Source organism: Maniola hyperantus, chromosome Z, assembly GCF_902806685.2.
Source record: "Maniola hyperantus chromosome Z, iAphHyp1.2, whole genome shotgun sequence".
NCBI lineage: Eukaryota > Metazoa > Arthropoda > Insecta > Lepidoptera > Nymphalidae > Maniola > Maniola hyperantus.
Genome location: NC_048564.1, coordinates 8,891,625 through 8,910,019, shown reverse-complemented (window position 1 = coordinate 8,910,019; position 18,395 = coordinate 8,891,625). Strand labels below are relative to the sequence as shown.

At 33.9% G+C, this 18,395-nt stretch overlaps 3 protein-coding genes across 8 annotated transcripts in view; 1 reads left to right on the top strand and 2 right to left on the bottom strand.

The window, feature by feature from the left end:
* The window catches only part of Glut1 (Glucose transporter 1), a 38,074-nt gene extending 33,041 nt beyond the window's left edge, over positions 1-5,033 (top strand). For all 6 annotated transcript variants that reach the window (XM_069508618.1, XM_069508615.1, XM_069508617.1 and 3 more), the window contains one exon: positions 1,548-5,033. In XM_069508618.1, the coding sequence (XP_069364719.1) occupies positions 1,548-1,667 (120 nt within the window). In that variant the 3' untranslated portion in view covers positions 1,668-5,033. The remainder of the gene's footprint in view (positions 1-1,547) is intronic.
* A 1,256-nt stretch (positions 5,034-6,289) lies between these two features.
* Positions 6,290-9,959, bottom strand: Blos2 (biogenesis of lysosome-related organelles complex 1 subunit 2). The gene is made up of 5 exons (XM_034983526.2): positions 9,941-9,959; positions 9,759-9,866; positions 8,580-8,710; positions 7,424-7,535; positions 6,290-7,242 (listed from the first exon to the last, which is right to left on the bottom strand). Exons 2-5 carry the CDS (start codon positions 9,805-9,807, stop codon positions 7,103-7,105), a joined length of 432 nt encoding a protein of 143 aa, XP_034839417.1. The 5' UTR covers positions 9,808-9,866; positions 9,941-9,959; the 3' UTR covers positions 6,290-7,102.
* On the bottom strand, positions 9,809-18,063 carry LOC117995518 (uncharacterized). The gene is made up of 5 exons (XM_034983525.2): positions 17,484-18,063; positions 16,952-17,155; positions 16,621-16,713; positions 11,319-11,390; positions 9,809-10,653 (listed from the first exon to the last, which is right to left on the bottom strand). The coding sequence occupies exons 1-5, from the start codon at positions 17,533-17,535 to the stop codon at positions 10,583-10,585; spliced, it is 492 nt and encodes a 163-aa protein (XP_034839416.2). The 5' UTR covers positions 17,536-18,063; the 3' UTR covers positions 9,809-10,582.
* Positions 18,064-18,395: the final 332 nt, after the last annotated feature.

Here is an 18,395-nt window from a genome sequence, read left to right as displayed (position 1 = left end):
CTGTTGAGTCAGCATTTTTTTTTCAATTATTGACCAAGTGAAGCTAGGTCCCGAGTCGACTTGGGTGAATTTGCATTTGCCCGTTCGACCGTTCGTCTGTAGAGCCTTATAACTTCTGAATTTTCACATAATTACCTAGTTCAAATTCACAAATAATTAATACTAATTTTAGTCAAGTGGCGTCCCTACATTCAGGGGCACCCTACATCATAGGAGAACATTGATAGGTCAGATAATTAGTTTCAGATTTGTTCTACCGAATATAACTTAAAGGTCTCAACGCACTTGAGCTGTAGCTACACGCGCGCGCGCGACACGGCGCGGCAAATATAGTTTAAACTTTAAATAATATGAGTTTGTGTGGAGCAAGGCGCTGCTGCATCGCATTGCATCACGCAGCACATCGTAAGTGTGTTTGGATCTTAAATCTGAATTTGTAAATAATAAAATATATAATAATAGAAAGTAATAAAATAAATGCTTTTAAAGTTCCTAAAGCTGTGATAGCCTAGTTATTGTGACGTCCGCCTCCTAATCGGAAGTCGGTAGTTCGATCCCGGGCAAGCATCTCTAACTTTTCTGAGTTATGTGCGTTTTAAGTAATTAAAAATCACTTGCTTTAATGGTGAAGAAAAACATCGTGAGGAAATCTGCATGCCTGAGAGTTCTCCAAAAAAGTCCTTTTTACTCTGAGAGGACACCCGTGCTCTGTAGTGAGCCAGTGATGGGTTGCTCATGATGATGTTGATGAAATTTACTAATTTAAATTTTTATGTAGGTACCTATGTAACATAAACTGGGTACTTCCTACTTCCATGGTATATAATTTAAATTTAAATGTCGAAAGTTAATCAAATATATTTCTTTGTATCTTGTTTATAAAATAAATTACCTTTGCGTAATTTCACAGGTAATTTATTCCCTATTCTCCCCATTTTTATCATGATAACTTTTCCTTGATGGGTGACCATAAACAAAACAAATAAGAAAATATCAGCGCATACCTATTCATCGTTACAATTGTAAGTTACGGTATTGAGTTCATACAAAAATAGTATTGCATTGAACAAGGACGTTCAGTTCACCCTGAACATGATCCGGGAAATTTCCCATTTTTTCTTTCCATAAAAACAAAATTCGGACTAAGTAATACAAACATTTTAAAACAAAAAATAGCCAAATCGGTCTAGTCGTTTAAGTAATGCGCTTACCAACGAACAACATTTCATTTACTTATAAGAAAAATTGTCAAAATCGTATAAGATTTGACTGAGTTGTGTAGTAACATTGACAAAAATTATTATCATTCCCAATCCTGAACGAATCCTTTTGTTTTCCGGGATAAAAACTATCACAGAATATATTGATCCGGAGTATTTATTAGCTATAAGTATGTATACAAAGTTGCGTTCAAATCCGTTCAGAAGTTTTAGCGTGACCAGACAGATAGTCAGATAAGGTCATATACAGATTACAGTTAGATTATGTTGTAATGGGGCAGGTGGACGAGTGGTATCGTTTGTTTGATTTTTTGTTCGGTGCGACAGTGTCGGAGCCGTCGTCGGGTGCGGGCGAGGCGGGCCGGCCGCCGCCGCCGCTGCCGCCGCCGCGGTTCCCGGGCAGCGGCAACGTCTGACAATGGGAGCCCGCTGCGCGTGCGCCGCTAGTCGCGCCCATCAAGGCCGCCGCGAACTTCTTGTTTCATGGACTCAAGCGTCAAGCCGCGGGCCGCGCCTCTATCACTACCACACAACAAATGTTCTAAATTGATGTGATTAGGTTAATAAAACGAAATAGTCTGTAAGTCACGGCATAAATTAACATAGTTCTTTAGTCATTTTATGACGTAATTAATGAAATGCATACATAGGTACCGTATTAAGTGCCATCGGTTTCTTGTACCCATTTTAATTAGGTCTTCATAAAGTTTTACTTAAATATAATGACTATCGAACAAAGTTGAATACTTGAAGAAAGTTTCAATAGGGCTCAATTGGAAGTCTTTGGAAAACTACACTACAAATTCTAACTTCAGAAACCTACCTATATAATAATAAGTTAAGCGATAAGTATGTATGCGAATATGAGGTTAATTCAATAATATAAACAATTATAGTAGATTCGCAGGAGACGAGATCACGAGCTCTTGACCTGTTTGGAACGCCGACAGCGGTACCATCACCTGTTGCCACCTAGGTGCAGGTCATTTGTCATATAAAATTATATAGGTATAAAATTAGAATAATCTAAAATGGGTACGATGAGAGTACATTATTATGCTTACGACAATGATGAATTGTCACTAAAGTGTACAAAATAACATGTACATACATGATGTGACTGTATTTTATTGTTGATTTTTATACATGATTATATTATTTTACGAATGTTTTTATTCTCCTTTGCTCACTATTATTATTATTATTGTTATAATATATATACTTATCTAATGATAAATTCAAGTCATATCTAAAATGACCGAAATATTATTATAATATAAAAAATAATTATAAAAAATATTATTATACATAATATAAATAATTCTTATAATTGGACAACCGTTTAGTTGCAGTTGCAGGAATTGATTATGCATGTAGATAATTTATTATTTAGAGCAAAAATAAATAATTTTTAGAAAACAAAATTTAAAAAAATGTTCATTGTTTTATGACAGTAGCTATTTTGGTTTTATATTTATTATATATAATTTATAGTGATAAGAGGTAATAAAATGGACATTCATCTTTTAAATTGAAAGAAAGCATAGACTATGATAAGTTATACAATTTGTGAAGACTTTTAAGAACGTAAAGCTTTTAAACTTATACGCCCTAGAAGATGAACAAAAATTTCATTATTTATTAATTAGGGTTCAGTAGTTACTACAGGGTTGTAGTTAATCTGTCCTTCCGTACGTCTGCTAACTGCTCAATTCAATATTAAGACTAAAAGGTTCCGTAGCCTATCGTAATTGGAGGAGGTAGCTCGGCCTAATTATGTGTGACTAGACGAGCATCACCGCGACTAAGTATAAGTGACTGTAAAGCTTGTTATGTTGCATGAAATGTTATATTCTAAGTAAATGTTAATAGTTTTATATAATATTAAGTTAACCATGTTGTTATTGTTTTAAGGCAAATAAATACGTCATGAATAAATACCGTACGTAAAGAAATTACCGCCAGCTTTCAGGAGCTCTCCTCAGAAAAATTCATAAAGTTCTTTCCATTAGGCATACTTGCCTACTAAGCAGGTATATTTATTTTAGGTACATATTCAAGTGTCTAAGATGTCCCTACGCACATTGTTCAGGCACAAATTATAAACACCTTAACAAATAACTTGGTATTTAAAACACCTACCTAAATAGGGCCAAGTGACCTAAATAGGGATATCTAATAAGTTAGATATAATATTAACATAGCTTTATCCGAATGATCGCCCGGTGATGGACTTACGGATTCTATAGATCGATACACTTAAATCTCATGTTACATTTCTTACATTTGACGAGATAAGTAAATAAATCTTTCTCGTGAAATGTAAGAAATGTGTATAGTCATTGTATAGCACATTAAGTGATTGCGACGCACAGACTAACGCAGATTACAATTAATTTTACAATGTTTAGAAATAATAATGAGTACCTAGGTACCTACTTACCCACTTAATAAAATGGTTTGATTACTTACTAAGATAAAACCTAATAATAAAAATGCTTGCAAACCTTGTCGTGACAATAACGAACAAAAAAAAAATAGTTATTCAATTTTGTGCAGTCGTTTGGAAGTTATACACGTATGTACATTTCGGCGATTCCTTTATATTTAGGTATATACGTTGACTAAGATGTGAAAGTTTAATTGTTTGTTACTCCTTCACGCCTTCACGCTGCAATGACAGAACCCATTCAGCTGAAGTTTGGAACAGAGATAGCTAAAATTAAGCTACTTTTTATAAAAGTTCCCGCGGGATTTTCGCAACCTACATCCACGCGAATGAAGTAGCGGACTTCTAGATTCTAGTAGAACATATTCGGAAATAATATTTTGAAATCGTGTTAATTGTAATAAAAATCATTGTAAAATCGTTTATTTCAGGTTGTATAGGTACTTAATATAGTATCTATTAGCAGTGGCGTGCACAGGAGTTCAAGCCAGGGTATGCATTTAGGTATGAACTTATTTTACGGCAGGTTAAAATAAAAAATAAGCATTGACTTATTACAATGAGGGTAAGCAGTGCGTTTATGCCTCAATGAGCTGCACGCCACTGTCTATTAGGTATTATTTGTTAACATCTTATGAGTATGGCACGACCTATAAAATTATGCCATTGCAACTAAGTGCAGCATAATTCTGATACATTTAGGTATCCAATCCACATACACAGTGACACTAGATGCAACTTTCAACAATTTGTTAACTGGATAGATAGATCTCAGTAATTGACCGTTTGCTTCACCACATTAATCGTAGATACAGAGATTTTTTCTATTATAAAATCGTTGAACTATTATAATTTATAACGTTAGGTTATTATTAGGTACCTAGGCACCTATTATAAACATGGCAGATATAGGTATATTATGTTCTTTAACAAAATCGGTAGGACGGAGGGCTATTAAAAGTGCTCTTAGGAAACCCTGATTAAGCACCATCTGCTAGAACAAAAAAGCATTCATTTATGTGTAGTATTTTATATAATTTAGATTTTAGAAGATAAGGACCTAAGTGAAGAAGTGTACCTGCTCCACTTTATCGCTTCAGAATTAACGGTCGCGTGTCGATGCTGGATGCACGGATGGACAGATTTGTTATTTTGTTGGGAGACACTCCCGTTCGCTAGTGAAGAAACCCTTAACCTTCTAAAGCACTATCCACAGTATATGCCACGATATCTGACATGCCTTTAAGTTTGAATATACGGAGATTTCTCCTCTACTTGTACAAAAAGAACTTGTAAAATTTTATTGGAACTAATACTTGTTATAAAAACGTAAAAAAATACACAAATGAGTTTCATTTATTTTACTGGCTATGTTTTATTTCAGCAACTTTTCCCAAATTAGTTAATAAAGTGGTAATTAAACTGAGCATCAGAAACAGTAAACAAGACAACCACTAAGCATCTATTGAACGCTCAGATTCTGTTTTTGATACAAATTCTCGCGCTAAAATAATAACTTTGCAGTCTTGCATAACAATTATTAACTATTACTAAATGATGCTCGTGACTTCGTCGCGTGGATTAAGTTTTTTAAAAATGCCGTAGCATTCTTTGATTTTCAGTGATAAAATCAATTTCCAGGATGAATCATGCAAGCTATCACTGTATCCAATGCCCAGATGATGCCTGCGACTTCGACCGCGTGGATGTAGGTTTTTTAAGAATCCCATGGGAACTTTTATTTTCCGGGATAAAAGTCCTCTCTGTCCTTTCTTGAGATGCAAGTGGTATGTGTACCAACTTTAGTCAAAAACGGTTAAACAGATGAACCATGAAAAGCTTGTAGACAGACAAACACACTTTCATACAAGTTCGATTCCTTTAACGTGAGCACGCACGCACAGAATTCACCTGTCTGAACAGGCTTGAAACACCAGGGAAATGTCCTAGAAATAAAGACAACGTATTTTATCCAATTTTAAATTGTTTATTATGAGTTATTATGGTCCAAGATCCCAGTGGCGCTAGACGTTACTTATTTTAGAGTAGTGTTAATTAGTACCTAGTTGTGTACCTCTAGCGTACATATTATATTTGCTAGCTTATGCCGAAGGTCAATTTGAAGATAACATTTGCTAAATGTAGGTACATTGAAATATTATTCACTTTTCTTTAAGTCTAAGTGCAGATTTTAATATATATTTCTTGCGAATCATACCTGTATATAAATTACAATTGAGGCTATAAGTAACATTAATTTTTTTTCGAGCTCTAAAGCGTCTGGCGGAAATTGCCGCCAACGGAAAGCGTATTGAATATTAATTTACGTATTATGTATATCGGAAATAGCAATTAACATACATAAAAAATCTGTAAAACACATAAAAATCAGCACTCAGACTTCAAGGAAGTGAGTAATATCTTTACGTAGGTACCCTTTAGCAGCTGATACGTGATATAAATTGGCCCTCGGCAGTCGGCACAAGCTAGCCAATATAATACTTTATCCCGCACATTGTTTCTCAGAAAATAAATAGTCTGGCGTTTCTAAGATAGTCACAGCTAAAATTACATCTAAATAAAAAGTTATAATATTAAAATAATTACATGTGACTTAGTGCACAGTGCATACAATAAGCGTAAATTCACGTTAGGGTCGATTCACACTTATTCAGAATTTAATCGACAATTTAAATAATTTGATAGTATTATTATTTATTGATCTATCTCCATATACCGAGAAAAAACAACGAAAACCAACGAAAACACATTTCATCGAAAGCGCGTTACTTTTTTCTCGGTAGCTTTTCTTATATATTACAAATTAAAATTCTGTTAAAACTAATAATTAGATAAATTTCAACTAAAATTGCTTTAATGTCTTTGAACATAATATAATTGTACGTCATATTATACTATTTCATTAATTCTTGCTTGGACATCGTGACTAATTCTGTTGCACACAATCTATATACTAAGGAGACAGGTCTAAATATATTGCTATCTATCCCTTTCATAGTGTTCTCAGCGAAGAAAGATAGCAATAGATTTTAGACTTACTGCTGTAGTCAGAGTCGCTTAATCGTTACTTAAGTTTAGTTAAAGCGAGACAGAGCTATATCTCTCACATAAATCTGTCTCGTTTTAACTCAATCTTAAGTAACGATTAGCGAGTCTGAGTACGGCGGTTAGTCAGTTTAGAGATTGTGTAGAATTTGTTATGTATTATCGAATCATGAAACAAATTTATTAGATTTTTAAAAAAAGATTTAGCCATATTATAGTCTGTTCAATAAAATAATTATTTTCATTTAAATAAGACGCTATAAATTTTATTTCATTAAAATATTAATCAAAATAAAATAACTGCATTAAAATCAACGTATTTTAAATAGGTAATTAGTAGTTTACGTAGTTCAAATACTACATAGCTTTAATTTTCCTGCAGTTCCTTGAAACGAGCTTTCAATCTTTTTGTATAGCTATCCAAACGGTAAGCATTCGCCTCAAGCAGTTCAACCTTGGCATCAATTTGATCGATTTGAAGTAGTAAAGGCTTGATAAGGACACTATCTGCAAATGAATAAAAATGTTACTGTGTGGTACCATACTTAATAATATTATAAATGTACAATACCCAGCAGGAAATATTGTACATTGTCTGCTAGCATTTCAGGTCCGTTAAAACAATTTTGACAAAATTTGGTACAGGATCCTGAGAAGGAAAATAGGCTACTATGTGCAAAAAACTTACATATTTCATTATATTCATTAAGAGTCTTGCTAAGATTGATAGCCAAGCTTCGTACATCAGCGTGTTTGGTGGTGGCTAATCTATTAATTTGTTCCAATAAGGTATAATAGTCCTGTAATTATTTAAAAAAAATTTAACTAAGCTTTAAATAAAATAATGATACAATACAAATATTAATGTGTGTGTAGTGGGAGATATTATAGTGCACAAGTGTATGAGCAAACACAGGTGCACTCTCTATTCCCTCACTCTCATAGCCGGATGGGACGGAAATCTGACACGACCGAAGAGAGATCATGCGCAGGATCGACGGCTTTACGTGCTCTCCGAGGCACGGGGGTGCAACCACCACCACCAGGAATGACAAACACACTTAGCCATATTCTATGACCCATTGTTGGGTGTTGGGAGTGTTTCTGACTATGATATGAGTTCATGTGGTTTTCCATGTTCTATGAAACAGCCAGGAATGACAAACACACTTAGCCATATTATTTGACACATCTTTAGGTGTTGGGAGTGCTTCTGACTATGATATGAGTTCATGTGGCTTTCCATGTTCTATAAAACAACCAGGAACGACAAACACACTTAGCCATATCCTACGACCCATTTTTGGGTGTTGGGAGTGCTTCAGACTATGATATGAGTTCATGTGGCTTTCCATGTTCCATAAAACGAATGGGAAATAACCTTGCAAGAGTGTATAATTTACAGTAGCCGACTAATATGTTTAAAAACAAAATGTGATGGCAGTAAAATTAAGTAGCACATTGCTGTCCAGGCTGGAAATAAAGCAATTTACGAGCGAGTAATACTTGAAGAACGAAAGGAGGCTGTTAATAGCTTTGTCGGCCGAGAATTGTATAGTGCATTTCTTTCAATGAACTAAGTGCCCATTATTAGGGTACCGTACCGAAAAAGGAACCCTTATAGGTTCACTTCACTGTCTGTCTGTCTGTATACTTGTCTGTCTGTCAAGAAAAATCTGTAGGGTACTTTCCATTTCTAGCATCACGAAATTTGGCAGGTAGGTAGGTCTTATAGCACAATTAAAGGAAAAAATCCGAAAACCGAGAATTTATGGTTACATCACAAAAAAAAATTAAAATGTGTTCATTAATTTGGGCAAGTTTAAAATCTCTATAATCCATACCTGTCCGGCCATGACTTCCCCGCGCCAATAGTCATCGGTCTTCTTAAAGAGTTGAGTGGCCAAGCGACTTATAACTGGATCGTGAGGATCCAGCATTTCAAAACAAGAACAGCTTCTGGACAGGTCTTCATCTAAAAAAAGGACACATGTTAACAAAACTGTATGTTATTCTTCTTTAAATACATCATCAAAAAAATTATGCAACAGTTCAATTTATTTCCACAAAAATATGATTACAACTCCTTACTTAAATTCTAGACAAAAATGTGATTCTTTAGTTCATAGAGCCACTCGTACTAAGAGGTATCTTGTGTTACAGCATTTTACGGATGTTGTCACCTTCCTCTGAACCATTTCATATACATTCTTTCTAGCTTATTGTAGGTAGTAATAATTCTATTTTAAGTAATATGTGTGTGTTTGTGTGTGTCAAGGTGTGCTGTGTGTTTGATACATTAGTAAATTAAAAGTACAGGGTGATGAATCTGAGATATTGTATGAAAATCAATAGTATAACGCGTAAAATATAACTCCTCACGCGCCATTTTAACTTTTTGTGTCAAATTGCATGTCAAAGTACGATTTTAGTCCTTATTTAGATGAACCATATTTTTGAAATGACAATTGACCCATAGAGTTAAAATGGCGCGTAAGAAGTCATTTTGTGCCGACTATACCAACTGGGCACTGGCTGTAGCCTGTAACATAAAGCGGTGAAGCTTGCTATTTCTTCAATTTCCATTAAAGCGAATAAATATTGTAAAGATATAGAAAAAACAGCTGTAGGAATAAACATAAAATCAAAAATTATACTGCAGTGCGTCGGGCATGTTTGCTGACGCCAGAGTGCCCGATTATTAGGTCTCGGGATGCGTCTTTTTTGTGCCGCATCCGCGATTCTCAAAAAGAGATCCTCAGAGTATGCTCCGAGTGTCCTGAAAATCGCATACTGAAGTACTGGCTTGCCGTACATCGTGACAACAACCGTAAATAATAATTATTTAGAACATCCCTTGGGGAGTAATTTTAGTTTTAATTTTATTGTATTTTTATCTAATTATTTTAACTTATCCTATTTTCATTTGGTACATTTGTATTTGTATTTTATTTTATAATTGAAATGGGTGTAAAAATTGCCTGAAATAAATGAGTAGGTATTATTATTATTATTATACCAACCTCTATTTTGCGTTTCTCTTGCCCTTTTGTCAACATCTTCTTTAGACATGGCTGATGCACTGTTTGATGTCTCCTTCGATATTAATTAGGTATATCTCAAAAGCACACCTATAAATCTATCGATTAGCAACGGTTTCTATTTTTATGCAAATGAATTGAATTATGTATAATCATATACCTACTACTCGTGTGGTTAAGGCCCTGTATATTATCACAGACTACAGTGTATATAGGGAGATAGACTGGTAAGTCGGGCCGTCAAGGCGCCCACTTGAAAAGCGCCATCTAGGAGACGGGTTTGGTACTAAATACAGCCAATACCCAGTATATATACCTACCTATATACATACTTTATAGTTTTTTAAATTAGGTAGGAATGTGGTGTTTGATTTGCGGGAGTTTTGAATGGATAATGGTACTTATCTTGGCAATACTGATAATTACCAATATCACAATGGCATTTAACTCCCGCCAATCAAATTTAATTCAAAAATTAAACACAACTTATTATAAGTTATTTAAACTTTTTCAATTTTTTTTTTTTATAATAAATATCAGCATCACATTTAAGTGGATCTCTTGAATCAAAAAAGTGAATTTTTCCATTTAAAATAAAATTAATATCTTTGCACCAGTTATTTATAAAAAAAATGACAGTTTCCTTGGTCAAAAAATTAATAATTTTGTCTCTATGTGAGCTACATGATATAAAGTTAAAATTTATATTTGATAATAGTATTAATTTTACGTACTCTTGTATTTTATTTTTATTACTTCTGTTTTTCAAAATTTCAATTACGTGATTTTCGATCTCAGCGAAGCAATCAAAAATGTTTCTCGTCGGATAGTTCTTTGCAGAGTTCCTTCTCTTGTTTGGTGAGAACCCACTTCTTAGCTGAAAGTAAAATGACATCAAATATTAAAAATTGCTGTTCATTAAGTACCATCATGATTAATCATGGTTCGTCATTAAGTGCAATCGTATAACCATTATGTTAAAAAGCGGTGACAGCCTAGTAGCTATGACTTTTCGACAGGTTGGGGGTGCAATCAATTCTAATTTTGCAGAGTTATGTGCATTTTAAGAAATTAAATATCACTTGCTTTAATGGTGAACGAAAAAATATCTTAAGGAAACCTGCATGGCAGACGATGGCCTAAACTCATCTCACTCTTAGAGGAGACCTATGCTCAGTAATAAGCTGGCAATGAGTTGATCATGACTAAAGATATTATCAATGAGCAATAAATTCTTAGGGTTATCAAAATAGAGCCTTTTTACTGTTATTCTGCTGCTAGTCTTTCTGACCGTGTATAATATTGTTGTCTTGAAGTCATATTATACAGAGTTATTTAGACAACCTGGCATTTTTGGGGCAGAAAAAATATTGATCCCAACTTGATATGCCTGAGACTTTGTCCACATGAATTTGTTTTTAAAAGTGTCTGCTACAGACAGAGTATGAAGCATGGCATGATCACCACAGTAAGTTATAATATTTAACTAAGCCAAGTAAGTTATAAAAACTTTTTAGTTTAAAACTAAGGATTCTGATATACCTTTTAAATTGTCCTTTGAGTTTAACTTAATAGCAACTGCAGGTACTGCTTTACTTGATGTTGCAACAAGTCCTGCAAAATACCAAAAATAACACATGAGATAATAATACGATAATCTATACCAACCAATTTTAAAAAATCTTTTACAAGTAGAAATCTACATTATTCCTGAGTAACATAAGCTATATTTTATTTTCAAAAAATTAGAGATCCACATGAAAACTGTAATAAGCTACCCATGCGAAGGTTATTAGAGTCCGTTTTAGGATCGATAAAATTCAATTAAATAAATAATATACTTTGAGAAAACATATTTTTATTATAGGACATGTTAGAGTGACATTCCAATTTTTAAAAAGAATTAGAATAAAATAGACAGCCAGTGTGACACATAAATTAATACAAAACCTTCTTTAACATCCTCCCGTTTTGAGAAATTTATGTCACCAAGCCGATTAACTTACAAATAAACATAAGTCTAGGCTTATGGATAGGCTTAGTTAGAATATCTGCACATTGATATTCTGTGGGAACATATTTGACTTCAAGATCATTTTCTGAAACTAATTCTCTGACATAAAAATGTCTTAAAGCAATATGTTTCGTACGTCGATGAAGCTCTGGATTTTGAGAAATTTTTATAGCTGCATCATTATCAATTTGCAGCTTGGGAATTTCTTTTAATTTGGTAACTTCATTAAACAGTCTCTTAAGCCATACAATTTCACGAGCTGCTTCACTAGCTGCTACGAGCTCCGCTTCAGTACTCGAAATTGCTACTGATGTTTGCTTCCGACTTGCCCAAGCAATTACTCCTCCAGCATACATACACAGAATTCCAGATGTAGAGCGTCCTGTATTTGGATCTCCACCGTGATCTGCGTCACTATAACATTCTAAGGTTCCAGACTTGTAATCTTTCTTATATACAATTCCAAAATCTATTGTTCCTTTGATGTAACGAAAAATGCGCTTGACCTTTTGTACATCTTCTGTAGTGGGATTAGCAAGTGACCTGGATACAAAACTTACAGCGTACGATATATCTGGTCTGCTTGCTGTCATCAAGTATGCTAATGCACCAACAGCTTCTCTATAAGGAAACTTAACATCATTCTCCTTTTCAGAATCTGTTTGAGCTTCTTTAATAATTGGAGTATTGACTGCTTTACAGTCACTCATCCCAAAGCGTTCTAGTAGCTTTTGAGCATAATGCTTTTGTGAAACTACAATTCCACCATGTTTATCACTAGAAAGTTCTAAACCAAGAAAGTAATTAGCTGGTTTAGTGGTTATCTTGAACCTACTTCTCAATTCAGCTATAAACTTCTCAGAATCTTTCTGATTTGTTGATGCAACAAGTCCATCATCAACATAGAGCGCTAGAATAATTTTATTGCCTCGTCGATTTCTAATAAACAAACATGGATCTGTGTCACATTGTTTAAAGCCAATATTTTTCAGATAGTCGACAATACATTTGTTCCAACATCTGGGAGCCTGTTTAAGTCCGTATAGACTTCTCTTCAATTTACAGACTTTATTTGTGCCATCACTATAGCCTTCTGGTTGTTTCATATAGATATCTTCTTCTAATAAACCATTCAAAAAGGCAGTTGTTACATCAAACTGTAAGAGAGATAGTCCTTCGTTTGCAGCGATGCTTAAAATTGACCTAATAGTTGACATTCTAGCAACAGGGCTAAATGTTTCCTCATAATCAATTCCCTTCTCCTGAGTATAACCTCTTGCTACAAGTCTAGCTTTATATTTGTCGAGGCTTCCATCAGCATTGGTCTTCTTTTTATAGATCCATTTACAAGAAATAAGCTTTCTGTCTTTCGGTTTATCCACAAGTATCCAAGTTTTATTCTCTTTCAGAGAATTTAGCTCACTTTCCATAGCTTTCAACCATTCAGCTTTTTCAGAACTATTTATAGCTTGTTTATATGTTTCAGGTTCGCCTAAATCATTTACAACAGTAGATATAAAATAGTCATCGAATCGCACTGGTGGTCTTAGTATAGATCTATCTCGAAGAGTTCTTGTTTCAGGAATTTCTTCATCCTCAGAATCAGAGGAATTAGGAGTAACATATGATTCATTAGACTCGTCTTCATTTTGACTGATGATTTCATTTCCATTAGTCGACGAAGTGGGAATTACTTCATGTGAGCTTGAATCTGGAGCATTCAATGTTTGAGGCATACTAGAAACAGCATCATCTTGTAATACATCCTCCCTTGCATCGAACATTGGATGATTTTCATTAGTCTTAGGGAAGTGAATTTCTATACTTTGTTCATCTGCTTCAGTTGCATCTGAATCTAATCCAATTGATCTAATAATCGACTCATTAAATGTTACATCCCTCGATCTGATTAATTTAACATTGCCGTTATTATCACAGCCCAATAATCTGTAACCATCATTACCATCATAACCAATGAGAATACATTTATCGGCTTTCTTGGAGAGTTTTGTTCGCTTTTGTTTTGGAACGTGAGCGTAACATTCACTACCAATTATCCTTAAATGTTTAATGGATGGTTTTTGTCCAAACCATAACTCAAATGGTGATTTACCTTCTGTAGAAGTCGGTCCAGTTCTGTTCAGAACATAAGCAGCAGTGTTGACAAGCTCTGACCAACAAGCAAGTGGAAGTTCTTCATGAGCATGCATCATAGTACGAGCAGCCTCAACTAAAGTTCTGTTATCTCTTTCACAACACCCATTTTGCTCTGGTGTATATGGCATTATCAATCTTTGCTGAATACCATGAGACTTTAAAATATTTTCTACAGCCTCGTTATGAAATTCTCCACCATTATCGCTGAGAATTGTTTTTATTACATGACCAGCAGTCTTTGTTTCATTAATCATCTGTACAAGCTTATCTTTAACTTCAAACTTGTTTTTGATAAAATAAATTTGACGATACTTGCTGTAATCATCTTTAAAAAGTACAAAATAGCGAAATTTACTGAAAGAATTTGGAAACGGACCACACACATCAGTATGTATAATCTCTCCTGGTACTTTAGCTCTTTCTCTTGTTCCAAATTTACATCTGTGTGTTTTACCATAGACACATCCTGTGCATAATTGAGAATCGAGTTTTACTTTGATACCAAGTTCCTTTTCTAACAAAAGTTTTACATGTCTTTTATTCTGGTGACAAAATCGTTCGTGATACAGTTGTAGGATATTATCATTAGATACAGTGTTCAATTCAGGAGTTTGTCTTTTAATTGCTTGTATATTTAACTTATACAGACCTCCATTTTTAACGCGTTTTCCAATTAAATTAATTTTTCCTTTTACTTTCAACATACACGATTCTCTTTCAGATATAAAGACACTGTCCTCAAGTTTGTCTTGTGCGGCAAGAACAGAAAATAAATTTCTTTTTATTTCAGGTACATACCATACGTCACAAAGCCTTATATATTCTTGCTGTCCATGAACGTCTGCTATTATATCAACTGTACCTTTACCGATAGCTTGTATTTTAGCGCCATTTGCAGTTGTAACCGATTGGTTATTAGTAAAATATTGAAATGTAGAAAATATGTCATTGCAACAAGAGACATGGCTAGTTGCACCATTGTCGACATACCAATTCTCATCATCTCTTTCAATTACATTTACTGTTTCATTCGTTTCAATCTGCATTAGTGAAAGTGTAAAGTTGGCATCTTTAGCTTTACTTGTTGATGGATTTTGTGGCTTAGGAGGTTTACCATCCGATATCCACTTATAACAGCTTTTGACTTTGTGTCCAGTAAGGCCGCAATAACCACATTTTTTCTTTTTATTCATTTTACTATGTACAACTAGTGCTTCAGTATTTTCTTCTTTATTTGTAAGCGATCGTTCATAAGCGCAAATTTGAGCTGTCAAATTATCAATATTACGATCCTTTTTAGACATAAGCATCCAACTAGATTTAAATGGAAAATAGCTGTCATCAGGTAAAGTTTCTAAGATCTTGCAGATGAGTAAAATCTCTGGAAGGTCATATTTTTCTTTATCTTGAAGATCATCTTTTTCAGATTTTTGTAGTTCTACTTTCAATTCATGCCATATATTTTTCAATTTAGATATATGCATTGACATGTCATGAGAAGGATCTTTACGATAGCCGAAGAAACTGTAGCATAGTGTATAGCTTTTATCTTCAGATGTACCATCAAACAGAGTGTGCAATTCTTCCCAAACCTGTTTAGCATTTGTGAATCTCATCACTTTTTGTAGAGTAGCATCTGACATATTAGCCATTAAAATGAACATTGCAGTATTGTTTATCTCATTGTATGTTCTCAGAGCTTTTTGATAAGAATCAAAAACTTCTGCTGATGCTGTGCTATCCGGTTCCTTTGGTTTGTTTAGATTGCCATTTATCGCATCTAAGCATCCAGCAGTACCTCTTAGCATTAACAGTACCTTGCAGCGCCATGTTGTCCAATTTTCCTTTCCTTCTAAACGACCAATATCAATTTTGAAGCTCGTGGATGAATTCCATGAAGACGACATTTTGATAAATCTTGTTAGAATTTTTAAAGAAAATAGAAATTATAGCTTATCTCTGCTCTAAAATAATTCTTGAATTTATTTTCGATCTGCTACCATATTAGAGTCCGTTTTAGGATCGATAAAATTCAATTAAATAAATAATATACTTTGAGAAAACATATTTTTATTATAGGACATGTTAGAGTGACATTCCAATTTTTAAAAAGAATTAGAATAAAATAGACAGCCAGTGTGACACATAAATTAATACAAAACCTTCTTTAACAAAGGTAAGGTCACTAGTTAATACTAAAGCTACCAACAATGGAAATGAAAAAATGATGTTTGATTTGAAAGGTATCAAACTTTCACATCAGTAGTTCATTTAAGTTATTACTATACTATTCTATTAGTATCTAATTAAATTGAAATGATATGATCATGTAAATCAAAAACACTATTTTTTGCATTTCCTATTGTATGGCATTATACATATCTGCCATGTTAAAAAATAAACTTAAAGGCGATTTAAAATTATAGGGTACTAGCTTATGCTTTCGACTTCGTCCGCATGGACTACACAAATTTCAAACCCCTATTTCACCCCCTTAGGGATTTAAATTTTAAAAAATCCTTTCTTAGCGGATGCCTACATCATAATAGCTATCTGCATGCCAAATTTCAGCCTGATCCGTCTAGTAGTTGGAGCTGTGCGTTGATAGATCAGTCAGTCAGTCAGTCAGTCACCTTTTCCTTTTATATATTTAGATTTAAGATTTATAATTACCTGGTGCCATTTCCATTTCATTAGAATTTGATATGAAACTGGAGCTAGTATGCGGTTCAGAAACAATTATTGCTTCAGCAGCAGCCATATTCTCTAAAATAAAAATATCAATATCAAAACCATAATAAAGTAAATACATTGAGATATGAATCATTCACATTAGAGAGTAAGACTTGTCCATGTTTCTACATAAAAAGTTCTTGTAAATAATTAACTTGAAACCATTAGCTGTCTGATATTCTGTGACAAGTTACATAATATCTAAAATATACCAATTAGCAAGTGAAAATATTTGCTAGTTACAAAGGTACTTTAAAAATGTCTAACCAACCTGCTAAACAGAGTGATGGGATGGCTAGGGAACACAACTTTGTTGGGTACAAATAAATGTCCTCAAAATGTCTACGACAGACCCTTCTGTTGCTGTAAATGTAATCTTTATCTAATTCCGCTACATGACCCCCAATCTTCTTCAGCCACACTTGAAACAAATCAATGTGCTGATTTGGGTTGGGGAAACGGTGCAGTGAGATACCTGGAAATACATAATGAAGTAAAGATATTAAACATCAAGCTTATCTAATTATAGTGATCCGACTAATAGCTTATTTCTATTGAGAAAAGTGCTAAAAACATTAAGTCACTGTTCAAACATCAACATTTTAGGGTTTAGTACCTACATCTCACGTTTGCAATTAAACAAAACTGTGGTGCTAGAGCTAACGCATCTTGTCAAAAAGGCATCCTTGCATCACTGCATCCTTGAAATGATAATTTTCAAGGGCAATCTTCCGATTGAATCAATTGAGTATATGAGGCAGCAAGCAATACTTTCTGATATAAAACAGAACGAATTTACTTACCATCGCCTGCAACAGTTGAACAGCCAGGCACACAACATACTTTTTGAGACATTTTACAAATCTAAACTTCTAAACCACTAAACAAAATCAGATTGCAACAGAGTTCAGGGGGAATGCCAAGTTATCGTTTACACAAGAAACAGTAGTCCAAAAAACAAGCCAAAATAATAAACGTAGGGATCGTCGGAGTCCGAAAGCAAAGCAAAAGTCGTGAAATCTTTAATATCAAATAAAATTACTCCCAAAACTGTAGAACCACTGTAGAATTTCGTTATGAAATGAATTCAAATTTCAAACTTTTCTGACACTTGTCACCAGTTTTCTTGACCATAGATATGAAAATCTAGAATTTGAAGAACATTTAACTATTATTTTAAAAATAAAGCTTAATTTTAGCAAAATTTATAATAATTGAATATTTCTTTTTTCCAAATAAAAAGAAAGTATGTTTTTAATTTAATTTTTCACAATATTGGAACTTGAGTATTTTTTATTATGTTAACACTGTCATTAAAAATGATTTACATGTTAACACTGGAACATTATTTCTAAATCCAGCTCCTAGATGGCGCTATTAATCTAGTTTAGCAGCAGAGTTCTAAGCAGTTCTAAGATAGCATACCATGTATATTATAATATAATACTCTTTGGGTTAAGGGCACAGAACACATTTACTCCAGCGGGGCGATTGTCTAAAACCTGCATCAATCATTATTACAATCTCAATTGTTCTGATTGGCTGAATTTGTGCGATTCTTGTTGCAACAATGCATTGTGGCCAATAGTGAGCGAGCATTAACCAATCAGAGATGATTGCGATCGTGACATTGTAGCTGTCAAACAACCGCGGTAGGGCCACAGGAGGTTAAGGGGGGCAACTGGGGACAACGTCATATAGTTCCGAATTTCGCC